The sequence below is a fragment of the Microcebus murinus genome, chromosome 10 (assembly GCF_040939455.1).
Source record: "Microcebus murinus isolate Inina chromosome 10, M.murinus_Inina_mat1.0, whole genome shotgun sequence".
Lineage (NCBI taxonomy): Eukaryota > Metazoa > Chordata > Mammalia > Primates > Cheirogaleidae > Microcebus > Microcebus murinus.
Window position 1 is genome coordinate 76,554,404 of NC_134113.1, and position 23,303 is coordinate 76,577,706.

Consider the following 23,303-nt stretch of genomic DNA (forward strand, 5'->3'; position numbering starts at 1 on the left):
GCTTTGTGTTTCTGTGTCCTGGAGTGAGGGGTGCTTAAAAGGTGGGAAAAGTTTGAAAATGTAGGAGCAGATCATGGTGGGCCATAATTGCTAACCTGTGGGATTTTGGCTTTATTCTTTTATTCAGAATTATAAGGACTCAAGGACTATACCACAGGGCTAAAAAAAAAAGATCCAGGGATGCTAAGGATCCCAACTAGTCTTCCCAACACATCTATTCGTTGCAGATCCCACTCTTCCAAGCAGCTCTTGTTACCTGCGCCACCCAGTTTGGCTCTTCCTGCCAACGGGGCTGCTCTCTCCCTCACTGGCTCCTGGGCGTTCCTCTTTCATCCCCTGTGAAGTAGGATCCTCACTGGAAGGACCATCTCAAGCTTCCCCTACACGGCCCTGAGCAAGTAGCTGGTACAGAGAACACACAACAAGAACGGATTTAGAACTATTTTATTTGAAGAGATTTTCTTCTACAGCTGTAGTTATAAACACAAAATGAATGCTATTACAGTGAGTGCTTCACAGGCGTCATTGTATTCAAATGAATCATACGATAATGTTTATATTTTTAAGCTACACTTGAAATTAAAGACTCAATATAACCTTTGAACAAAGTATCAGTCATAACAAAACGTAACTATTCGTTCTACAGAATATCATTTTCCCTAACATGACTACTAGATATGAAAACAGTGTAGGGGCAGCTAAAATGCCCTCTTCTTAAGGTTGTGTTATAGAAAAAAAAATGACACAATAATACAAATCACATTTTCCTTTTCTTTGCTAGTAATAAACGATGGCATCCATTTGAGAAAGCACCAGCCAACACTACAAGTCATTTCAGCACCCTTCTGCTCTTCAAAATTGACCATCTTTTATAGTGTTTCCTATAGGAATGAATAAAAATGGTTATGTCAAGTATAAAAGTCGGCATGTGTCAGTGTGAACTTCGTGTTCCTAAGTTAACATAAGAAAATACAAAATGAATACTCTTACGTGAATGAAACATAAAGATGGAAAACCACACGCTTCATGATCATCACAAAGGCAAATTCAACTGATGCTTAGGACCATTTCTTTCCCTTTCCTTGCCCCTCCGCCTTTTCACTCAGCACTTTTCAAACTGTTGAGCCCTTAGCTCAGCTGTGCCCTTGGCTGCAAAGGCTGTGGTGCCTGGTGAGTATTTTTTAATAAAGCAGATTACATGTAATTTTCTTTTTTTTTTCTCACAAAAATGAAGTACAGACAAGACTATGAAAAGTAATGAGGGGAAAAAAGCATACAGCAAAAAACTAAAACATAAGATATGGTGTTCATGTGAAAAAAAAAACAAAACTGGTTCGTGATGATTGTTAATAAATCACAGAGCAAAAGACAGATTTGGCTGACACTGAAGAGGCCACCAGACCAGAGAGCTCCAACGTGCCTGACAAAAGTAGGCATCTTTGAGAAGGATGCCCTGGTAAAGACAATGACACTGAACATTTTTACAAGGCGGTAAACTCTTCAAGGTCATGGACTGTGGCTTATTTCCATCTGTATTCCCAGTTCTTAGCACTGTCTTGCACATGACAGGCACTCAGTAAGTATTTCCGGCTAACAGGGAGCTGAGCTGAATCCGCTCAAAGTGTACCCACCTAGGTAATCCACTCCTGTACCCGAGGCAAGGATGACAAATAGGCTACATTTTGCTCTGACGTATTGGAAATAGATGGCTAGGAGCATGGATCTGACACAGATTCTAAGACCAAAATCCTAGCACACAGGAAAGGAGTGCTACACTCTTTCATAATGCCACCCTGAAAGAATGGTGGCACAGATGTTATATATGCCCTATCCCTGGTTTAGGAAAAAGGCACCCAACACTCACTGGTATTCCCTTTACGTTGCTATACTGCCTCTCAAGCGAATGGCATTAAGCCACCATTCATTAAAATGCTGGTTGATCAGGAAGACCAGGGCCTTTCTTTTCAATTTAACTCTTTGGCCAAACAGGTAGGGTCATCATTTTACCTGGAAATCTGAAAACACGGCATGCACAATGTTCAATAAGCATTGTTTACTGAAAGAGCATAGGCATTTACTTGATTACTCCCTTTACAGAGAAAAAAGAACTTTCTCTATCTCGGTACTGTATAGCTTTAATCATCTAAGGCATTTGGAATTACTTGGGATCTTGGTTGTTTAAAAAACAAAAATGGCAGAGTTAAATTCTCTTTGGTTTTCTTGCTTCATCTTAAGCCTTTTATTTGTTTCTTACTAGCATCCATAACCATGTCAGTGCTTCATTGTATGACTACTTGACCAATGCTGTTGAAATAACTCTCATAGTCATCAGAAAACCTTTTTAAAAGATGCTAAGGGGAGAGGCCTCTGAAACTAAGGGAGTCGAAAGCCAGCAAGAATGGCAGGAAGAACCAGCAACCTCCTTCTACCAACCCACACTCAGGTCTCACTCACTACCACTGAGACCATTCTCTATGGTGGTTCAGGCCAGGGGGCTGCCACGGGGGTCCTCCCGTCAACTCCCTTTCACAGAGTGGGAAGTCAGTGTCCCTCAGAAGCATCTTAGAAAAAAAAAAAAGGTAAAGCATTTAGAGAAGGGGAATAGGAATGAAATAGAGAGACATTCTCAAGAAGTAAAAGACAGTCCTGGGGAATGAAGGGAGATGTTCAAATAAACATTGCCTTCATCACCATAGGCTGAGTCTTCACTGTAACACTGGCACCAACAAGAGAGCAGAGCTAAACTAGAACTACCCTAAAATCTCAACATAGCTGACAATGTCACAAAACGCACAGATCAGTTCCTATTGCACATTCCACCTTTTCCAAGTACTACTGGCAGCCTAGAATAACAAAAGCTTGTTAGAAGTCTGTGTATCTTAGAGAGAGCTACAATATGCAAGCATATACACATACACACACACACATATATGCACATACACACACACACACATAAAACCTGGTTTGTAAAAAAGCTTTGTGGATCAGAGTAGACCTTCACTGGGTCCAAGAATCTAATTCTCAGCATTAAGAAAACAGACCCAAAGACTATCATCAGGAAGAGAACTGGTTGGCAGGAATAATAACATTGTAGTTTATACAATGTGGTTATTTTTACAAGCTAATATCCAAGTGTTTGTCTGGTACTAATTCAACTGTCTGGAGTCTTCCAAATATATAGGCTTAGTTACACCTTTAAAAAGTTAAGCTCTACAGCAAAGGAAGTTAACACCATCTAAAATAAATTAGATTTTTAAATATACGTAATGAAATTATAGGTTACTGGAAATTCTACAGTGGATATAAATTAATATAAATCTATTATTTAAGTACTATTCCTGGGAAGATTTAAGTTCAGACTTTTTTTTAAAAAAAAACCATAATATTTGGGAATAAATGGGCACAGATTAGAAACCCTTAAAAAGTGTTATAAGTTGACTACTGGTGAGGTTATTTGGTGACAAGATACAAAGATCTGTTTCTATGTCCAAATAAAGGCTTACCTCATTTTACCGAATACAAAATATACCTGCAAAGTTATGCAAATAGGATTTTTATAACTAAACCTTTATTTTAAATATACTAGAGGCTATAGTAGCAAAGAAACCCTGTAGTGACTCCTCTAACAAACTGAGAACTCTGTTCTGTGATTAGCTCCCCAGTCCTACAACTGCACAGTGAATGGCATACTGCAGGCACTCAGTTAATGTTTGCAGAAGGCATGAATCCGCTACGCATTGTTGTTTTTCTACGGGACTTTCTTAGCGAGGCACGCTGTAACTCACATGGTTCTGCCTGCTGTTCGTGCAGAAAGATGGAATCCAGCTCACAGTTTCAACTGATTCCATTACAAAATATCAGATAGTTTCAGAAAGTGTTTTCCAATCAAAATAAAATTGCCATAAGCATGAGTACAAACATTTTTAGGGGATGCTGATCTAAGATTGGCAGAAGCTTTGTTAATTGACTTAGTGAAAGCAAATGACTGCATGAGCTGAGTTCTATTTAATAACCAAGGAAGCAAAGCGCTTTACCTAACTCCACAAATACTACCAGAGGCCACTCTACTTCTGTTAGAGCTTCTTCTTCTCTCCAGCACAAATGTTTTTTACAGCTGTCCTCACCTTAGCCCACAAAAGCAAAACATGAATTACAAAGCTAAGATTAAATTAGAAAACTGCCTGACTTAAATATGATAAAGTTGTTTTTTTTTTCAGTCTTAAATAAGAACTAAGTCAAATACATTCAATAAAAGTAACTCTTAAAGGCGATTTTGTTTTCTTATTTGGTATTTCTTTCCCTTTCCATTTAAATTTTAAGACTTAAGTTTTAAAAATATACACACATCCATCCTTTTACACAAATGCTCTCTTTTATACAGAAGGCTTTAGCAATGCAACTTATGTGACCTCATAAATATGTAATCTGCCACATAAACAAGAAGTTATATCAGTCTATTCAACCAGCATTTGTAATCACAAAAAAAGACTGGAAGAATAGCTGATAATGTTTTTATGCACGTTTTTGGGATAAGTGAATCCTGCAAGGATTCACTGTAGGCTTCCATTGCTGTAAGTTTCCTGAAAAGTCGTGTGCAAATAAAATATCTGAACATAGAACCCTATTTTAAATATGCTGGAAGTATGTACAGAAATACGTACTTCTATATGCTGAGAGAAAGGAGGGAGAATGACAATGTCATTTTTGTCAAGTAAACTGATAAGAAAAAAGAAAATCTCTCTCTTAAGGTGCTAATGATATTTCAAGGGACCTATATAAAACAGGTTTTAAAATCATCTTTACCATTCATTCTAACTGTTGACTTTGGCCCTTTACCAAGCAGACAAAATAAATCTACTTTTTGATGATCCGTTTTAGTCATTGGCCCAAGGGTGTCATGTCTGGAAGAAACACCATCATGGATTTGCTCCCATAATTTAAAAAATAACAAAGCTGGTCTCTTTTGTCCACAAGGTTTCAAGTAATTCGTTCAAGTAAGCTTATTTACAGCTACCACTGCATGTAAGGTGACGTACTTCAACCCATATTTTCCCTTTAGAAATCAGTCTCCCTTGAAATGGGACATCACGCTTTTGTGGTTTTTTTGTTGTTGTTTTTGTCTCAAACCAGGTTTCTTTTAAATACTAAGTCACTCCAGTCATGTTTCTGTTTTATTGGGCAGATAAAGAGAAGAAACCAGCAAGTTATGTCCAAAGGCCGGGAAACGCCTGAATGCTTCCCAGCTATCCGCAAAGATGTTGTACTTGAGGAACACGCGATGCTCCAGGCTGGTGGACAGGGTGACGTCTCTGCTCATGATGTAGATGCCGTCGTTGTGGAGCGCGCAAGTCAGGTTAAGGCCCGATTTGGACGTGTTCTCCTTGAGGTAGAGCCACTGCCGGGTGATGGTGTTGTAGGACTGCACGGTGAGCGTGTCCTCGCTCTGGCTGCTCCGCCGGTTGGGCCCCGGTTCGTGGAGACACCCCCCAACGATGTAGATGGTCTCCTCCACAGACACCATCTGTTGCTTGCGAATGTGAACGTCGCAAGTTTCAAAGAGCGTCCAGATGTCAGAAGAGGGGCAGTACTGCAAAATGTTCATGTTCCGGTCTGAAACAAAGAAGCCGAACAATGACACCGCCACCAGCAACGCCAATGACTCCCTGGCTGTAGCAGGTAAACGTTTACCTCTCTGCATGCATCATTTCCTCACAAAGAGGCAAAATTATTTCAGAAGAGCAGAAGTAGGAGAAACATTTAGGTTCATCCCCTATCCGCCTAGGCGTGTCCCCTCCTTGGGAGACTTAAGAATCAATCAGTAAAGCAGCTGTGGGTGGCACACAGCCCCTCCTCCTGGGCACTCTCACACCTCCGAACCACCAGGTCAACGTGAAAGAACAAGAGCTTCAGAACCCTCCTCAAAAGCTACAGAATTACTCACTACTTAATACAGAAAATAAACTGTGCCTAGAGGGGATCTATTCTTGACAGCTGATCCTAAAAAAAACATGACAAGTAGCCATTTCAAAACCAGGATTTCCAGGAGCTATCTAGACAAACGGACACAAAGTTACAAGTCAGGAGAAATGCAAGAAAGTTTCACCTCAGGCCTTCCGACAAACCATGGAATCAGTTGGCAATTCTGTTTCCCAATTGTTAGCACCCCAGAGACACTTACAAAGTCCCTCTCCCCTTGCCTGTTCCACCACAGATGGGGTTAGTTGTTGTGTGAATGGAACCAAAGACTAGATGAAAGGCCACTCAGATGTTATTTTTAATGAATAGCAATTATCCTTTTTTATTTTTTAATTTTTATGTTTTTAAGAGGCGGAAGTCTCGCTCTGTCATCCAGGCTAGAGAGCAATGGCACAATCATAGCTCATTCCTTGAACTCCTGGGTTCGAGTGATCTTCTTGCCTCAGCCTCCTGAGTAGCTGGGACTATTGGTGCACACCACTATGTTTGGCTAATTTTTTTAAATATATTTTGTCAAGACAGAGGTCTCCCCACACTGCTAGGCTGGTATCAAACTCCTGGGCTCAAGCCATCCTCCTACCTCAGCATCCCAATGTGCTGGGATTACAGGCATGAGGTGCCACACCCAGCCAACAGCAATTATCATTAAGGAAAAATGCTACTTAGTCTCTTTTTGAAAAATGCTTGTGAAATTTAGAATATCTAGCTTTGCTTTTTTTTTTTTTTTTTTTTTCTTTTCCCTTCTAGGAAAGAATAAATAAGTAGTTTAGCCTCAGCAGGAAAAAAAATGCTCTGAGTTATACAAAGAATGAACTAGGAGCTGGCATACAACTAAAGACTGCAGCATTTCAATTGCTGCAGAAGCTGGTAAGAGAAGACAGCTCATTTTCTAGAAAGGCTTTTGCCTCCTTCGGTACTTCTGCCTGAGACAGAAGGACACACCCATAGTTAGCAATGCGTGAGAGGAGCTCCACAGCCAGAGCTGGTACCAACTAAAGAACCTCCTAAGAGGTCCGAGAGACCAAATTCTATGTCTGCACATGTCACTATGCCTGTCGAAATTTCAGAAGTGTTATAGCTTTAGAAAACTGTCCTTCTGATTTCCACCCACATTAATACCTTTCCATATTTCTTTTTACTGCAGCTGTCGTGGTAAAGACCATTCTAGGAGATAGCCTAAGGAGAGTTTGGTTACTGATCTATCAAAAAGTGCTCCTTGGTAACCTGGCTTCCCACCGAATGAATAAAGGGCTCATCTTGGTGAAGCTTTCACGTATTTCTCAGTTCCAGGACCAAAGGTCTTTCCAGGTCTCCTGTAAATGTTTTCTCTCCTCACTCAACAAGGGCTCAGACCACGATGAGGTGGTTGGAGCTGGTGGAATGATTTTTTTGTTTTCATATTTAAAGTTGATTCTCAAGTTTGGCAAATCACCCTTCTCCTCTTGCCGGTCACTATTACAGTCTATTGAATTTTTTCAGTGCCTGCCAAAGAATTAAAATGACTACCATCGTCAAATGACTACCATAAAATTCATGAATATTTACTGAATTTTAAGAGTCTCACCTAACTTAAGTCAGCAGCCTAAAAAAAAAAACCACTTTAAGTCCTGATTTCTTTTTTTCTTAACAGTCATGATGACATGTTTTAAATACAGGGAACTGTTAGAAAATGCTGGGGAAAGCCCCAGGAGAGTAGGAAGAGGGCTTCAGAGTACAAGGAACTGCCTTGCTCTGTCATCTTGGAAAACTAGTTTTCAGCCTTTACACAAACAGCCATCCATCCACGTCACCTAACAGTCCCATCGTGGGTATTTGGCTCAGAAGTCCAGGAGAGAAATCACAGTGGGTGGCCCAAGTGGGGAAGGTACATTAGCAGTGGCTTGTGAAGCTACAAAACACACAAGAAGGGTTTTCTAGGTCAAATCTAAAGAACATTTGCTCAGCCAGGGTCATGGAAAAACTAGGTAATCTAGCAGCAGAGTACTCTTCAGGTTACAGTGCTGCCTGTCGGCGCTTTACAGCTCCTGGTTAAAAGAGAAGTCGAGAGACACATGGACGTCAGCCCCAGGATGCATTCTGTGTCACTCAAACTACGGAGGAATCAGAATGTTTAGAAACGTGCATAGGTAAATGGCTAAATAGCTGCGTTTAATTTCCTAGAAGAAAAAACACACACACACACACACACACGGGAGGGAAAATACATACACACACAGGAGTTCTGGGGGAAGGGGGCTCTATGCCTTAGTCTAAGAATATGAAGTTGGTCCCTACAACCTGAACACCAATGTTGAAGGTAAAGGAAATGACTGCTAAGGCTCATAATTTTTTCAATTATTTGTTAAAAAAAAAAAAAAGTGGCAATTATCTTCAGTGGAGAGTCACTAGAGAAGGACACTGGAATAGGTCCACAAGTGATGAAAACTTGAGTAGGGGTGGGGTGGGAGGAAGGCTCCTTGCTTTCAGTGTACTCCTCTTCATCACTGCCTCTCCTTATGAGTATAAATACGCAAATCACCTGTGGTGGGTTGAGTGGTGGCCCCCAAAGAGACATGTCCTCTTCCTAATCCCTGGAACCTGTGACCGTGATCTTATTTGGGAAAAGGGTCTTTGTAGATGTAATTATGGATCTCGAGATAAGATCACCCTAAATCCAATGACAAGTGTCCCTGTAAGAGACACAGCAGAAGACAAGACACAGAGGAGGAGGCCATATGAAGATGGAGGCAGAGACTGGCATTATGCAGCCACTAACCAAGAACACCTGTAGCCACCAGAAGCCGAAAGGGGCAAGAAAAAATTCTCCCCTGGAGCCCTCAGAACGAGCACAATCCTGACAACACCTTAATTTCTGACTTCTGGCTTCCAGAACTATGAGAGAATACATTTCTGTTATTTTAGGACACCAAGTTTATACTAATTTGTTACAGCAGCCACAGGAAATGAATATACTGCCCACCGTAAGAGGTACTCCAAGAAATGTTAATCAAAATCTTTTATGCTACAAAAAATAAAATCAGATGCTCATAAAATATTTCATGTTTAACTTCTTCCTCTAACAAAATTCCCCAAAACATCAATTCACATTGTATACCTATATCAAAACATCACATGTACCCTATAAAGATATACAACTCTTATGTATCCATAATTATTTTTTATTTATTTATACTAGATTTATTTTTTATGTGAATTTAGTGAACCTTGAGCTTTATTTGGGGGACAATTTTTTTTTAATTAATTTATTTTTTCAGCATATTATGGGAGTAGAAATGTTAAGGTTACGTATATTGCCCTTGCTGTCCCTCCCCCCTTGAGTCAGAGCTTCAAGTGTGTCCATCCCCCAGTTGGTGCGCATCACGCTCATTATGTATGTATATGCCCATCCCCTAATAATTTTTTTAAACCCAAAACAGGACATATTTGGATATGATGAAAAGAATTTTTTGTCACCTATTGAACACTATTTTTGCATGTAGATTTCTGTCCTTTATGAAGTTACCTATGGCCACTTGCAGCCTAACATGGTTTTCTTCACACTTATGTCAGCCAGGGTTGGAATGCTCTGTCCTGACCACACTGTACCATCAGGGAGTGTTAGGTTACTTCATACTGTCAAATACAAGGGCGACTCTAATACTTCAATGCGGCTAAAAGTCCGAAAAGAGTCCGGCTATACTTTTTCTGTAAGTCCGGGGCTCTATACCGTCAGATAGAGCAAATGCAGAAATACATTTCCTTGGCCAACAGACAACTTGGAAGCAACTGCTTCGGCAGGACGGGGGAGGCAGGAAACCACCTCTCCGCTTGGCTGTCCACCACCGGCTGCCTTCCCACAGTCATGCTGCTCCCATCACCATTACCTGAGATGGTTCCCTACCAAGAACAGCAGTTTCAAACTTGCTGGAGAAAGATTTTATTTCCAAATTATTAACTACATAATGCCCACACATGTGCAGTTTAATAAATAACATCCACCTCCCACTGCTGGTCAGGAAAGAACCCTCTTGTATTCATGTTCTTGCTCCTCCTATGATGCATGAACAGTGCCCTGGAGCTGGGTTCCCGGAACCTCTGTCTGTCGTGTTGGTGCTCACGAAGGGAGAAAATGAAAACAGGGACCTGCCAGGATGCTCTGGCACCAAGTCCACAGTGTTGGATGGGGGCGGATCTGGCGTATGTTGGGAAGATGGGAGTTACCTGGTCCTCTTAAGACCTACGAACCTCAGAGAGCAGCCGGGAGACCTGAGCAAACCTCACACACCAGGCCCGGCCCAGTCACAGGACAGCTGACCAACAAGGCTGGTTTTCCAGAAGCAGAAAGAAAATACAATGTTTTCTTCACAGCTCTTCCTACCCATTCAATTCTCATGCTCACACAAGCTCATCAGTGGCCCCTCCTGTCCAAACCACTCCTGCCAGGAAGGACTCTCTTCCTTCCAGATGTGTGAATATACAGGACTCGATGCATCCAATGACACCCGTGTACACCAGAGAGTTTCCTCTGGCGCCCTCCCGCCCTGCCCAGGCTCCTGAAGCCCACACACAAGCAGACGGCGTACTCGGCCGTTCACTTACCTCTGGTAGTGTATCCTCCAATGACATAAACTTTCCCCTTGCACTCACACGCAGAGAACTCGGCCAGAGGGTTTGGTAGGGGCGCCACAAAATTCCACGCGTCCTGCTCGGGACTGTAACACTCCACGTTAGAAACGGCCTGCCCGCCGATGGCATAGAGCTTTGAATTAACAGCCACAAGTTTGAAGTTAGACCTGAAAGAGAGACACGAGGGCCCACAAGGTCAGTTCCTCTGCTCAGGAAGAAGCATGAGGGTGGCATGAACGACTACAGCGTAGACCCTTGCTGGGTACCTGAAGAAAATCAGCCCTTCAACTTGGGGGCCATTCTGCTGAGGACAAAGGAATGGAAAGGATGGTTTCTCAAATTTCACTCCTTCTGTCCCCAAGACTGCACAGGAATGGCGCATTGTCCAAACGTTAGCAGCTGAAGACAAGCAGTTCACTATAACAAGAAGCAATCTTGCTCTGCCTTAGGCCAGGAACCAAAGACAACTGTGTACACTAAACTCAGTACCTTCTTTCAGGGGCAGGTGCAAATGGCAATCTCCTCTCGGAATGGCTATCTCACTCTTCCTACTGAGTGGGAAGGTCCCATCTTAGGGAGGACACACAGGTGCTGCCTACACAGATAGGCAGATGCAAAGGCTGGTCCCTGAAGGGTGGTTTGGGAGACCCCTTTTCCACGGGCCCTGCCTCCTCCACTCAGGGCATCTTACCTATTGCTTCACAGCATGTAAGACAGTTGAAAATATTGTGATCCGGCATTCTTAGGGCATGCATGCATGTTTAACTTAACAAATACTTATATCAACAAACACTCATCTGTCATAATAGTAAATAACTTTAAAAAGAGCAATACATTGGTTTCAAGCCCCACAGTCAGTCTAGAATCAAATGCTGCTCTTTTTTTTTTCTTTTTTTTCTTTTGAGACAGAGTCTCGCTTTGTTGCCCAGGCTAGAGTGAGTGCCATGGCGTCAGCCTAGCTCACAGCAACCTCAAACTCCTGGGCTCAAGCAATCCTCCTACCTCAGTAGCTGGGACTCCCAAGTAGCTGGGACTACAGGCATGCGCCACCATGCCCGGCTAATTTTTTTCTATATATATATTAGTTGGCTAATTAATTTCTTTCTATTTATAGTAGAGACAGGGTCTCGCTCTTGCTCAGGCTGGTTTCGAACTCCTGACCTCGAGCAATCCGCCCACCCTCGGCCTCCCAGAGTGCTAGGATCACAGGCGTGAGCCACTGTGCCCGGCCCAAATGCTGCTTATTAGCTTCTGACACTAAGTAAGTCTCATGACTTTTGAATTGAAAAGTAGGCCAAAATTAAGTTGTTTCGATGAAGCATACAGGGAATTAATTGGTCCTTTGAAAGCCAGGAGGCTAAACATTTGGGGGTGTTGGGTGAGCCTGCTGTGGTAAGTGCCACGGTCACAAATCTACAGGAGCATAAGCGGCAGCGTGACGCAACAGGAAAAGACCTGAGCACAAATCAGGAGACCCCGGTCCTAGGCCTAGCTCTGCTGATAACCTGCTATCTCTGACCCTGGCCCAACCACTTCACTTCCTCATCTCTAAAATGGGGATAACAGCCACCACGAAGTGGTCGAGAGGATTAAATCAAAGACTTCATTAGAAAGTACTACACAGAGATAAAATACTATCACTGAAGTTTCTCATTTTCGAGTATTTGAAATAAGGTTGCTAGACCGAGTGAGTTTCGAGGCCACATCTGACTCCAACACAACAATCTCCTCAAAAATAACAATATCCTAAGAAAGAATGGAGGTAGAGGCTTACAAACAAACAAATTACATAAGAGGGTAGTAAAGAAGAAGCCGTGAACAAGTAGACCATGCTTGATCTCCTAATAGGTGTTCGATAAACACTGATGCATTATGATAAACATAGAAATTATATAAGTGATAGCCACTTCCTAAAAAATTAAGATTTTTTTTTTTTTACGACAGAGTCTCACTCTGTTGCCCAGGCTAGAGTGAGTGCCATGGCGTCAGCCTAGCTCACAGCAACCTCAAACTCCTGGGCTCAAGTGATCCTCCTGCCTCAGCCTCCTAAGTAGCTGGGACTACAGGCATGTGCCACTATGCCCGGCTAATTTTTTCTATGTATTTTTAGTTGGCCAATTAATTTCTGTCTATGTTTAGTAGAGACAGGGGTCTTGCTCTTGCTCAGGCTGGTTTCAAACTCCTGACCTTGAGCGATCCACCCACCTCGGCCTCCCAGAGCGCTACGCTTACAGGCGTGAGCCACCGTGCCCGGCCTAAGATTTTTTAAAAGGTTCCTATAATGTTTATATTTAAATGTGTTTTCGTTTTGTTTTTCAAATCAGAGCAAATAGAGTATTCTTCATCAATAGACTCGTCCTGTCCATTAAACCCAGCCAGCCACTCAGTGTTTCATGCCAACAGACTCCACCAGGGTGGCAGTCACGGGGGGTCCCTGATTCATGCTGCTTACCTTCTACTGCCAATGGTCCTTACAGTCCGACCATGATGCCCTCTATGTGTGTGCAAATTTGGGGAACCAAAGGAAATAAAGCTTGTAAATAAGCACTAAATTTTAGCAGCCCACAATTTGTTTTTGCTCCCCAAAGGTACACAGATAGTAAATTTTGTAAGATCAAAACAGTGTTTAGTATTTATCCAGAATAATCATTTGTCCTAAGCAAACACGTAAGGGGCTTCTTTTTGAGGCTGAATGAATAGGCAGTTAAAAGTAAAAAAAAAAAAAAATTCCATCTCTCTAGACCCCAACATGCTCAAATTCACTTGAAGAGAAACACTTTTTAATGCTGAATTTATTTCAAGATGAAATTGCCACCTAAAAACAGACCATTTATTAAAGAGGCATACTGCTGGCCGGGCACTCTGGGAGGTCGAGGCGGGAGGATTGCTCGAGCTCAGGAGTTCAAAACAAGCCTGAGCAAGAGCGAGACCCTGTCTCTACCAAAAATAGAAATAAATTAGCTGGACAACTAAAAATAATATAGAAAAAAATTAGCCGGGCGCATGCCTGCAGTCCCAGCTACTCGGGAGGCTGAGGCAGAAGGATTGCTTGAGCCCAGGAGTTTGAGGTTGCTGTGAGCTAGGCTGACACCACAGCACTCTAGCTGGGGCAACAGAGTGAGACGCTGTCTCAAAAAAAAAAAAAGCTGTGGTGAGGCTGAGGTGGACTTGATGAAATTTTGAAAAGCAGAACAGTACCACAAACTCTCTAGGCTCTACTTCTTAGAAGCAAATCATTTTCTAAAAAAGTGGGAGGTCAGCACAGCGGCTTACACCTATAATCCCAGCACACTGGGAGGCTGAGATAGGAGGAACACTTGAGGCCAGGAGTTCAAGACTAGCCTGGGCAACATAGCAAGACCCCATCTCTACAAAACAATAAAAATAAAAAAGAGATAAAATGTTTGGTATGAAGATGGTCACTGCAAGTTGATAAGCCAAAACTTATAAGTAATTTCAATGGTTATAACTACTCAATGGATATTTACATTTTGGTTACTGTACTTATTACACATCCTTGAGCAATTTACTTAACTTTTCTGTGCCTCATTTGCTGTTTCTGTAAAATGGGAACCTGCCTAAAAGAGCCCTTGTGAAGAATAAGTGAGATACTACATGCAACGCACTAGAAACTGCACCTGGTACAGATTTAAGTGTTCAATTAAATGCTATCTATTGTTATTTCTCAGCTACTCTAAATAAATATAATGAGTGTGACAGGTAAAAATGTTCACTAGAATATTACAAAGAAGAATATAAAATTATTAAATATATATTCACATTTGTTACAATAATGTAAAAATATATTGCGTCATTGTTTAAAAACACCCATGTATTGTAAGCACCTACTCCTTGTTAGCAGCAGGCATACCCATAAGCATTGAATAAGTCCTAGTTCCCCACTGGTCAGAAGGTAGAGAGACAAGGAAAACAGAGAATTTCAATTCTAGGTGGGGAGTGCGCATGAGAGATTACGTATAGAGGAACACAGCGTTGAACATGTAGCCCAAATGTGAGTTCAGGAAGGAATTCCTGGGAGAGATGATGTCAGATGTGAAGCAAAGCATGAGGAAGATAAAGAAAGGTACAATTTCCAACACCACCGATAATCAATTAGAAAATATTATGAAAAAAAGTATCTGGACAGGAAAAAGTAACCACAAAGTATCTAAGAATAATTCTAACAAAAAATATACAGACTACATGAAGACAATTAAGGAAACCTTTCCTAAAGGATTAAAAAACCTAAATACATACACACACACAAAACCACATTATTTTTCTGGCTACAAAGTATTATAAAACTGTCCTCACCTAAATTAAGCCATAAATACAATGTAATCCCACTCGAACTCCCAACAGGATTTGACAACCTAATTTTTTTTTTTTTGGATACAGAGTCTCACTCTGTCACCTGGACTAGAGTGTAGTGGCATCATCACAGTTCACTACAACCTCAAACTTCTAGGCTCAAGAGATCCTCCTGCCTCAGCCTCCAGAGTAGCTGGGACTACAGAATAGCTGGGACTACAGGCACGTGCCATGAAGCCTGGCTAATTTTTCTATTTTTTGTAGGGTAACCCTAACCCTAATTTATTATTTTTTTCCAACTCCAGCCTTGCTTTATTGCTCAGGCTGGTCTTGAACTCCTGACCTCAAGCAATCCTCCTGCCTCGGCCTCCCAAGAATGCTAGGATTACAAAGGCATAAGCCACCATGCCCAGCAACAAGCTGATTCTAAAATTTATCTGAAGGAAAAAATGTACAAAAAAATAGCCAAGAGAATTAAAACAAAAAAAATTGAACCAAAGGGTCTCAGTTCTATCAGACAATTAAATATATTACCAAGCTACTACAATAATTTTAAAATGTGTTATTAATGCAGGAATGATCAATCTGCCAATTTGTAAACAAGAAAATTAACATAGGACAATTTATTTTGCAAATCATGGTGAGAAGGATTGGGGACTGTTGGAACATTCAGGAAAAATATTATAACTTTACACTACACATGAAAATAAATTCTAGGCCAGGCACGGTGGCTCACGCCTGTAATCCTAGCACTCTGAGAGGCCGAGGAGGGTGGATCCTTCAAGGTCAGGAGTTCAAAACCAGCCTGAGCAAGACCCCACTTCTACTAAAAATAGAAAGAAACTAATTGACCAACTAAAAAATATATATATACAAAAAAATGAGCCAGGCATGGTGGCGCATGCCTGTAGTCCCAGCTACTTGGGAGGCTGAGGCAGGAGGATTGCTTGAGCCCAGGAGATTGAGGTTGCTGTGAACTAGGCTGATGCCAGGACACTCATTCTAGCCTGGGCAACAAAGTGAGACTCTGTGTCAAAAAAAAAAAAAAAGAAAGAAAAGAAAAGAAAAGAAAAGAAAAGAAAAGAAAAGAAAAGAAAAGAAAAGAAAAGAAAAGAAAAGAAAAGAAAAGAAAAGAAAAGAAAAGAAAAGAAAAGAAAAGAAATTCCAAATGGATTCAGATCTAAATGTAAAAAGGAAAAATTACAAACGTAATAGAACTAGATACAGATGAGTATTTTTATATTCTTGCCTTGGAGAAACATTTCCTATGCAAGAGACAAAACTCATAGGATACACATGACAAATCTGACTACAAAAATAATTTAAACTTCTTCATACAAGAATATACTATAAACCTGAACTCCAAAACTGGTGCTCTTGAGGCCAGGCCTGGGCAACATTTTGTTTGGTCTACGACAGGGGTCCCCAACCTATGGTGAGTTGTATAATCATTTCATCACATACTGCAATGTAATAATAATAAAGTGCACAATAAATACAATGCATTTAAATCATCCCAAAACTATCCCCCCACTCCCCAGTCCGTGGAAAATTTGTCTTCCATGAAAACAGTCCCTGGTGCCAAAAAGGTTGGAGACCACTGGTCTACAGGTTTTTGTTGTTGATGATCATTTGTTTTTTAAATGGAGTAAGCTGCCAACATTTAAAAATTGTGATATTTGGATGTATGGCAACACCATTTCCTCACTTTCACTTGGAAATAGCCAGCTGTGGCTGAGAGGCGGGGCAGTAGAGCTCTGGTTCATCATAACTCCACCCACCCCTCTACTCCCTGACAGGCTTCACCTGCCTGGCCGCTTTGAGACTTCATTTTTGCAATCTACGGAAAAACAGAGGCATGAGAAAACATATGCAAATGACATAACAGACAGGACTTTAATATCTGGTAAACATATTTAGATCTTCTAAGATGAATGTGAAAAAGATATGCCAATGTTTAGAAAACTGGAGAAGACCATCAACAAAAGAAATACAAATGGCCAATAACCGTGAAAGAATGAGTAGTCTCTCTTCTAATCAGGGAAAACCACACCAGTGTTTTTGCCCATTAGATTCTGAAAAAACGATGATACTATCTTGTCTTGGCAAGAGTATACGGGACTGGCAAGCTCAGACACCGTTGATGAGAGAGGAAATTAGAACAATGTTTTGGTGGGTGATTTGGCAACAAATTTAATCATGCATACACTTTGCCCCATCTACCCAGGAAATGTAGGAATTTGACATATGGAACTAACTCCTATATGCCTACTTACTAAGATATATACACACACACACCAGGATGTTCAGTATAACATTGTTTATAATGCTGAATGGAAGGGCCAGGCGTGGTGGCTCACGCCTATAATCCTAGTACTCTGGGAGGCCGAGGTGGGCAGATTGCTCGAGGGCAGGAGTTCAAAACCAGCCAGAGCGAGACCCCCCCCCCCATCTCTACTAAAAATAGAAAGAAATTAATTGACCAACTAAAAATATATATACAAAAGATTAGCCGGGCATGGTGGCACATGTCTGTAGTTCCAGCTACTCAGGAGGCTGAGGCAGTAGGATCCCTTAAGCCCAGGAGATTGAGGTTGCTGTGAGCTAGGCTGACGCCATGGCACTCACTCTAGCCTGGGCAACAAAGTGAGACTCTGTCTCCAAAAAAAAAAAAAAATGGTGGATGGAAGCGACCTAAATGTTCATGTATAAGTGAAATGCTAATTTTCAGTACTGCCATAGGCTGGAGTGCTACACAGCCATTAACTGGAGTAAGACAGATCTGCATTTGTTGACACAGGGAAAACTCTCAGATACAATATGCTATTAAGTGGAAATAGCAAGTGTCATAAAAAATTAACATAATCTAGTCCATTTTAGAGAAAAAATAAGTATGTATAAGGTGATACACACCTCCAAATGCACATGAATATACATATATATTTTTGCCCCGTTGTTAAGCACCATCAACATACTTATACAGTTAACCCTTGAAAACATGGGTTTGCACTGCAGGGATCCACTAATACCGATTTTCCTCCACCTCTGCCACCCTGGAGGCAGCAAGACCAACCCCTCCTCTGCCTCCTCCTCCTCAGCCTACTCAACGTGAAGACGACCAGGATGAAGGCCTTCATGATGGCCCATTTCCACTTAAGAGTAAATATATTTTCTCTTCCTTATGATTTTAATAACATTTTTTTCACTAGCTTACTTTATTGTAAGAATACAGTATATATAATACACAAAATATGTGTTAATCAATTGTTTATGTTACCAGTAAGGCTTCCCAGTCAACAGTAGGTTATTAATAGTTAAATTTTGGGGGGAGTCAAAAGTTATATGCAGATTTTTGACAGTGCAGGGGTGAGTGCCCCTAACCCTCATATTGTTTAAGGGTCAACTGTATTTATATAAGCATATAGTTTATAAATGTTTGCACATTTATAATACATAAATAGAACATACATCTGTAGATACACTTAATGCTTTTTATTCTGTAGTTTTTTGTGTGTGTCATCTGCAGTTTTTCTAAGAAGCATGTATTCATGCATTACTTGAAAGCTTGTTTTTTTTGAAGAGGACAGAAAGGGCATTCTTAGGGGGAAAAAAAAAAAGACAAAGATGACCAAGGATTTCTGAAGAAAAAAAAAAAAAGAACTCTGTGAGGAGTTTAGAGTTGTGGCGCTAAGGGTGGCATGTTGAGTACCAACTGACGTCACTGGAGACGCATGTTGAAAAGGAGACAGAGGACCCAGGACCACTATCCTGACTTAATCTGAGCACCACCCCTAACTACTGAACGTTTCTTAGTTGTTTCAATTAAAGCTCTTAGAATGTGTTTGATAATAACACTTGTGGCCGGGCATGGTGGCTTATGCCTATAATCCTAGCACTTTGGGAGGCCAAAGCGGGCGGATTGCTCAAGGTCAGGAGTTCGAAACCAGCCTGAGCAAGACCCCGTCTCTACCAAAAATAGAAATAAATTAATTGACCAACTAAAAATATATATACAAAAAATTAGCCGGGCATGGTGGCGCATGCCTGTAGTCCCAGCTACTCGGGAGGCTGAGGCAGTAGGATCGCTGAGCCCCGGAGATTGAGGTTGCTGTGGGCCAGGCTGACGCGCCACGGCACTCACTCTAGCCTGGGCAACAAAGTGAGACTCTGTCTCAAAAAATAAATAAATAAATAACACTTGTTATACCAAATTTTAAATACAGTATCATCTCAATGATGTAATTAGTGCATTGAGAAGGGGCTGGAAGATGATATGCCAACCTCTAGTTATGGCCTCTAGGCGGAGGGAGTAAGAGTGAAAGCCTTTCTGCTTCTTCATCCTTTTTCCAGTTTTTTATAACTGTGTATTATTTTTATCAGAAAAAGAAGCATACTTTCCAAAATGAATTTTATATTATAGTAGAAATGAAGCCAACATTCCCCAAATAACCCCTGGCCTAGCGGGACCCTCAAGTAACTATGTGTAAAGGATTCTCCATTACTGCTGGGACTCTGCCTAGCTGTGAGTCCCCCCTTCCTCCAACATCAGGGCAGGGACCAGGGTGGGGCTAGAGATGGAAGCAGGTGGATGGGAAGAAAGGGTATCCAGTCCTTTTTTGGGACGGGTGGTACATTGATTCTTCTCCACACTTCTGAATGGCTCTCAGGCCCCCTGGGCCCTACCATCTTTATTTCCTACCAACTTTTCTTTTATTTGTTCTTTGCTCGTGTTTTCATACTCCTTTCCTAACTCCTTTCCTTACTTCCCCGACCCCCTCCCCAAGCTTCTCCTTTTCTTTCTCTTTCTTCAAATTACTCATGTTCATGGCTGGAGAGATTTGCAGGATAGGAAGGGAGAAGGTTGGGGTGGGTGGAAATACTCCAGTTCTGCAGTTGACCACTGCCAGGCTCAAGCTTTGGGTCAATGATACCTGTCTGGGAAAGAAGTGAGAAGCAAAAGAGAAGATAAAAAAATAAATAAATAAATAAGAAAGGCAATCCTACAGGGCAAATATTAATCACTTCCTAATGATTATCTCCTGATCACTGACTTGTGCCCAAGTGTGGAAGGCTTCAAAGTCACGGACAACAAAAACGTCCCCCAGAGTCAGTGCCACACACTGTTCAACGTGCCATCATAATCAGGATCAGATCCTAAAAAGTGAACATAAAAAAAAAATTAAGGAGTTTTCTTTTAAAGTATCCTTCTTGGAAAACGCAGCATCTTTTTTCCACTAGGATAATGGAGGCAAAGAAAGCAGTTTTGCTAAAGGCACAATACCTGCAAGGAAACCACTCAGCTAGTTGACCTCACTGGGGCCTCCTCCTTGTAAGTTCTAAGTTCACTGGGAACTTTGCCAGGCTCAAAGCCAGCGAACTCCTGAAGATGTCATTCCCACCTCAGCACAATCTCCCTGACCGCTCAGTAAACACTGGGGGGGGAGTGGATTCATGCACAAGTGAATGGATGAGAAAGCAGCAGCACTCTGCAGGGGTGCTTACCTCTTCTGGTTCATGGAGGCCACCTGCAGCCACTCATTGGTGCTGGGGTTGTAGGAATGCGCAGCAGAGATCTCCTGGCTAGTGATCCTGTACCCGCCCACTATGAAGAGGTAGTTGTCCAGGATGGCGGACCCATAACCCCTGACGTTCACCAGGTCGGGAGGAAGGTTGTTGGCCAGCGGGAACCAACGCTCAGTCATCTCCTCGTACCTGAGCATGGACGGGGGCTCCCCCTGGTAGGGGTGCGGGGCCAGGGGTCCTCCCAGGAAGTCCCCCAGTGCCACCAGGACAGGGGTCCCAGTCATCCGGCCCTCCCGCAGTCTCTGCTTCAGGCTGACGTCCCCGGGGGCTTGGGGAGGAGACCCCAGGAGGTGGAACTGGGGCTTGCACAGCACCTCGTGGAAGTGCACCACCATGAAGCGCAGGCAGGCCTCCTGCAGGTCGGGCAGCCCGTACACCTGCGCCAGGCGGTACATCTCCAGGCAGTTGTTGAGCCGCACTTGGGACAGCAGCAGCTGCAACAGGGACGTGACCTGCAGGAAGGAGGCCGCTTCCACGAGCTCGGACAGCAGGCTCCCCTCGTCCATCTCCTCCTCCTCCTCCACGGCCCCGCCCTTGTCCCCCCGCGGGCCCAAGAGCCAGCCTTCCCGGGCCCCGCCGGTGTTGATGAAGTCCAGCACCAGCCGCAGGCCCGGCGCGCTGAGGCCGCGCAGCTGCTGCACCTCCGGGCCGCCGGCCTCCTGGCCCCGGGCCTCGCGCATGCCGGAGCGGTAGAGCGCGCGGAAGTAGTCGCTCTGCTCGATGAGCTTTCTCTTGCTCACCGGGTAGCAGCGGTCCTCCAGGCGGATCTGCACCATCTCCTCGGCCGACATGGCTGGGGGCCGGGCGGCTGGGCTTCCCGCCCGCGGCGCGCGAGGAGCGGGGAGGAGAAGGGCGGCCCGCAGCCGCGCGCGCCCGGCCGGCCTGGCGGCCCCTCCTCCTGTGCCGGCGGCGGCGGCCCTGCCCTGCCGGCCTCCCTCGGCGCCAAGAAAGGGCGGCTGGCGCGCCGGGCGTCCTGGCTCGGGCGCTCCCGGGCGGCGGCAGGCGGGGAGGGAACCCCAACCCCCAGCCCGCAGCCTCCTCCTCCTCCTCCCCCGCCGCGCTCCGCACTTCCGCCCGCGGGACGCCGGCCGCCCGCGGGACCTGCCGGCCGGATCCGGCTCTCGGGGCGGCCTGGGAGGCTGCAGGCCTCGGCGCCGGGGCTGCGGGCGCGCGGGCGGCGGGGAGCGGGAGGGCGCGCGTGCCCGCAGCCTCCCCGCACGCCGGGGCGCACCGCGGGGCCGGGGCTGCGGCGATGCTCGGGGTACGGGAGGGAGCGTGAAGCCAGCCTGCTCGCTCTTCCACGCTGCTTTACTAGGGCGAAAGAGAAAAAAAAAGAGTGTTGGGGGAAAGGGACGAAGGGAGGCTCGGGTGGAGAGAATCAAAAAGACATCACACCTGGGGGCGCCCTCCTGGCCCCGTCTGACATCGTGTCTCTGTGGGCTGAGGCACGCAGGCCGTCTCTGGGCAATTTGGTGGCACCTAGAGCTGACTGTCTGATAGGGTCCTTGTGTAGGAGCCATCTCCCAGACGGTCCAGGCAGGTGGCAGCAGGGTCTGCAGGGCCCAGCGCCTGGGTGCGGGGCGCACACACGGACAGGGTTGGGAAGCAGGGAAGCTTGCATTTGCTGCTGCGGGTCGCTGTCCTCTCTCTGTTATTGAAAGAAAGATGAAAGTACAGCTCCACTAAATAAAGTTACATCACGTGCCTTTCTGTTTTAAAATCATATTTTGTAATGGCCATTGCTTTTCCTACTCCAGTTGGGTCGGGCTAGCCATTAGGGAATGCTATCTTGGGCAGAAGGTGTGGCCGCTTTTGCGCTATTTGCCTACAGAGGTGGCTTTTCTTGCCACCTCTTACTCTACCTGCTGGCCGCATTGTCAGGACTACCAAGAGACACCACTTCTTCCCCATCTTCTCTCACTGAACATTGCAGTTAGAAGGCTTACCCCAAATAATAATAGGAAGGATTATTATGCTCATGGATTAATCCCATAACAAAGGAGAGAAAAATATTGTCAGACTACCTTTGGGTAGAAGGAGAGACAAAGACTGGGAGGAAGCAGAGGGTGTGTTCGCTCTTATTTTACAAAAATATCTTGAAGAAATGTTCACCAGACCAAAGATTTGAGAAACATCTAGAATAGTCGTTGGAGATGTGTTTAGATTTTTTTTTTTCTACTTACAAGCTTCAGCTTTCTTCTTGAATGATCAATTGTTAAATAGGCTGGGTGCGGTGGCTCACGCCTGTAATCTTAGCACTCTGGGAGGCCTAAGAGGGAGGATCATATGAGCTCAGGAGTTCGAGACCAGCCTGAGAAAGAGTGAGACCACGTCTCTACTAAAAGAATAGAAATTAGTTGGGCTAATTTCTAAAATTTCTCTGATTTCTAAAATTTCTCTAAAAATATATAGAGAAAAAATTAGCTGGGGATAGTGGTGCATGCCTGTAGTCCCAGCTACTCCGGAGGCTGAGGTGGAAGGATTGCTTGAGCCCAGGAGTTTGAGGTTGCTGTAAGCTAGGCTGATGCCATGGCACTCTAGCCTGGGCAACAGAGTGAAACTCTGTTTCAAAAAAAAAAAAAAGTTGTTAAATAATCTTTTCTTCATAAGTACATTTCCTCTATGCTGATTAACATTTTATATTAGGAAGGAGGAAGGATTAACAACCAGAGAAGAAAAGAAAATCATATAGATAAAACAGAAAGCCTTTCAACAACACACTGGTTACATTTGTGCTTTTTTTTTTTTTTTTTTTTTGAGAGTCTTTGTAGGCCAGGCTAGAGTACAGCCCTGCAATCAATCACTGTTCACTGCAGTCTTGAACTCCT

At 43.6% G+C, this 23,303-nt stretch overlaps 1 protein-coding gene across 1 annotated transcript; it reads right to left on the reverse strand.

The window, feature by feature from the left end:
* Window positions 1-427: 427 nt before the first annotated feature.
* KLHL42 (kelch like family member 42) lies at window positions 428-21,521 on the reverse strand. The gene is made up of 3 exons (XM_012739491.3): window positions 20,395-21,521; window positions 10,555-10,748; window positions 428-5,610 (listed from the first exon to the last, which is right to left on the reverse strand). Exons 1-3 carry the CDS (start codon window positions 21,264-21,266, stop codon window positions 5,159-5,161), a joined length of 1,518 nt encoding a protein of 505 aa, XP_012594945.1. The 5' UTR covers window positions 21,267-21,521; the 3' UTR covers window positions 428-5,158.
* Window positions 21,522-23,303: the final 1,782 nt, after the last annotated feature.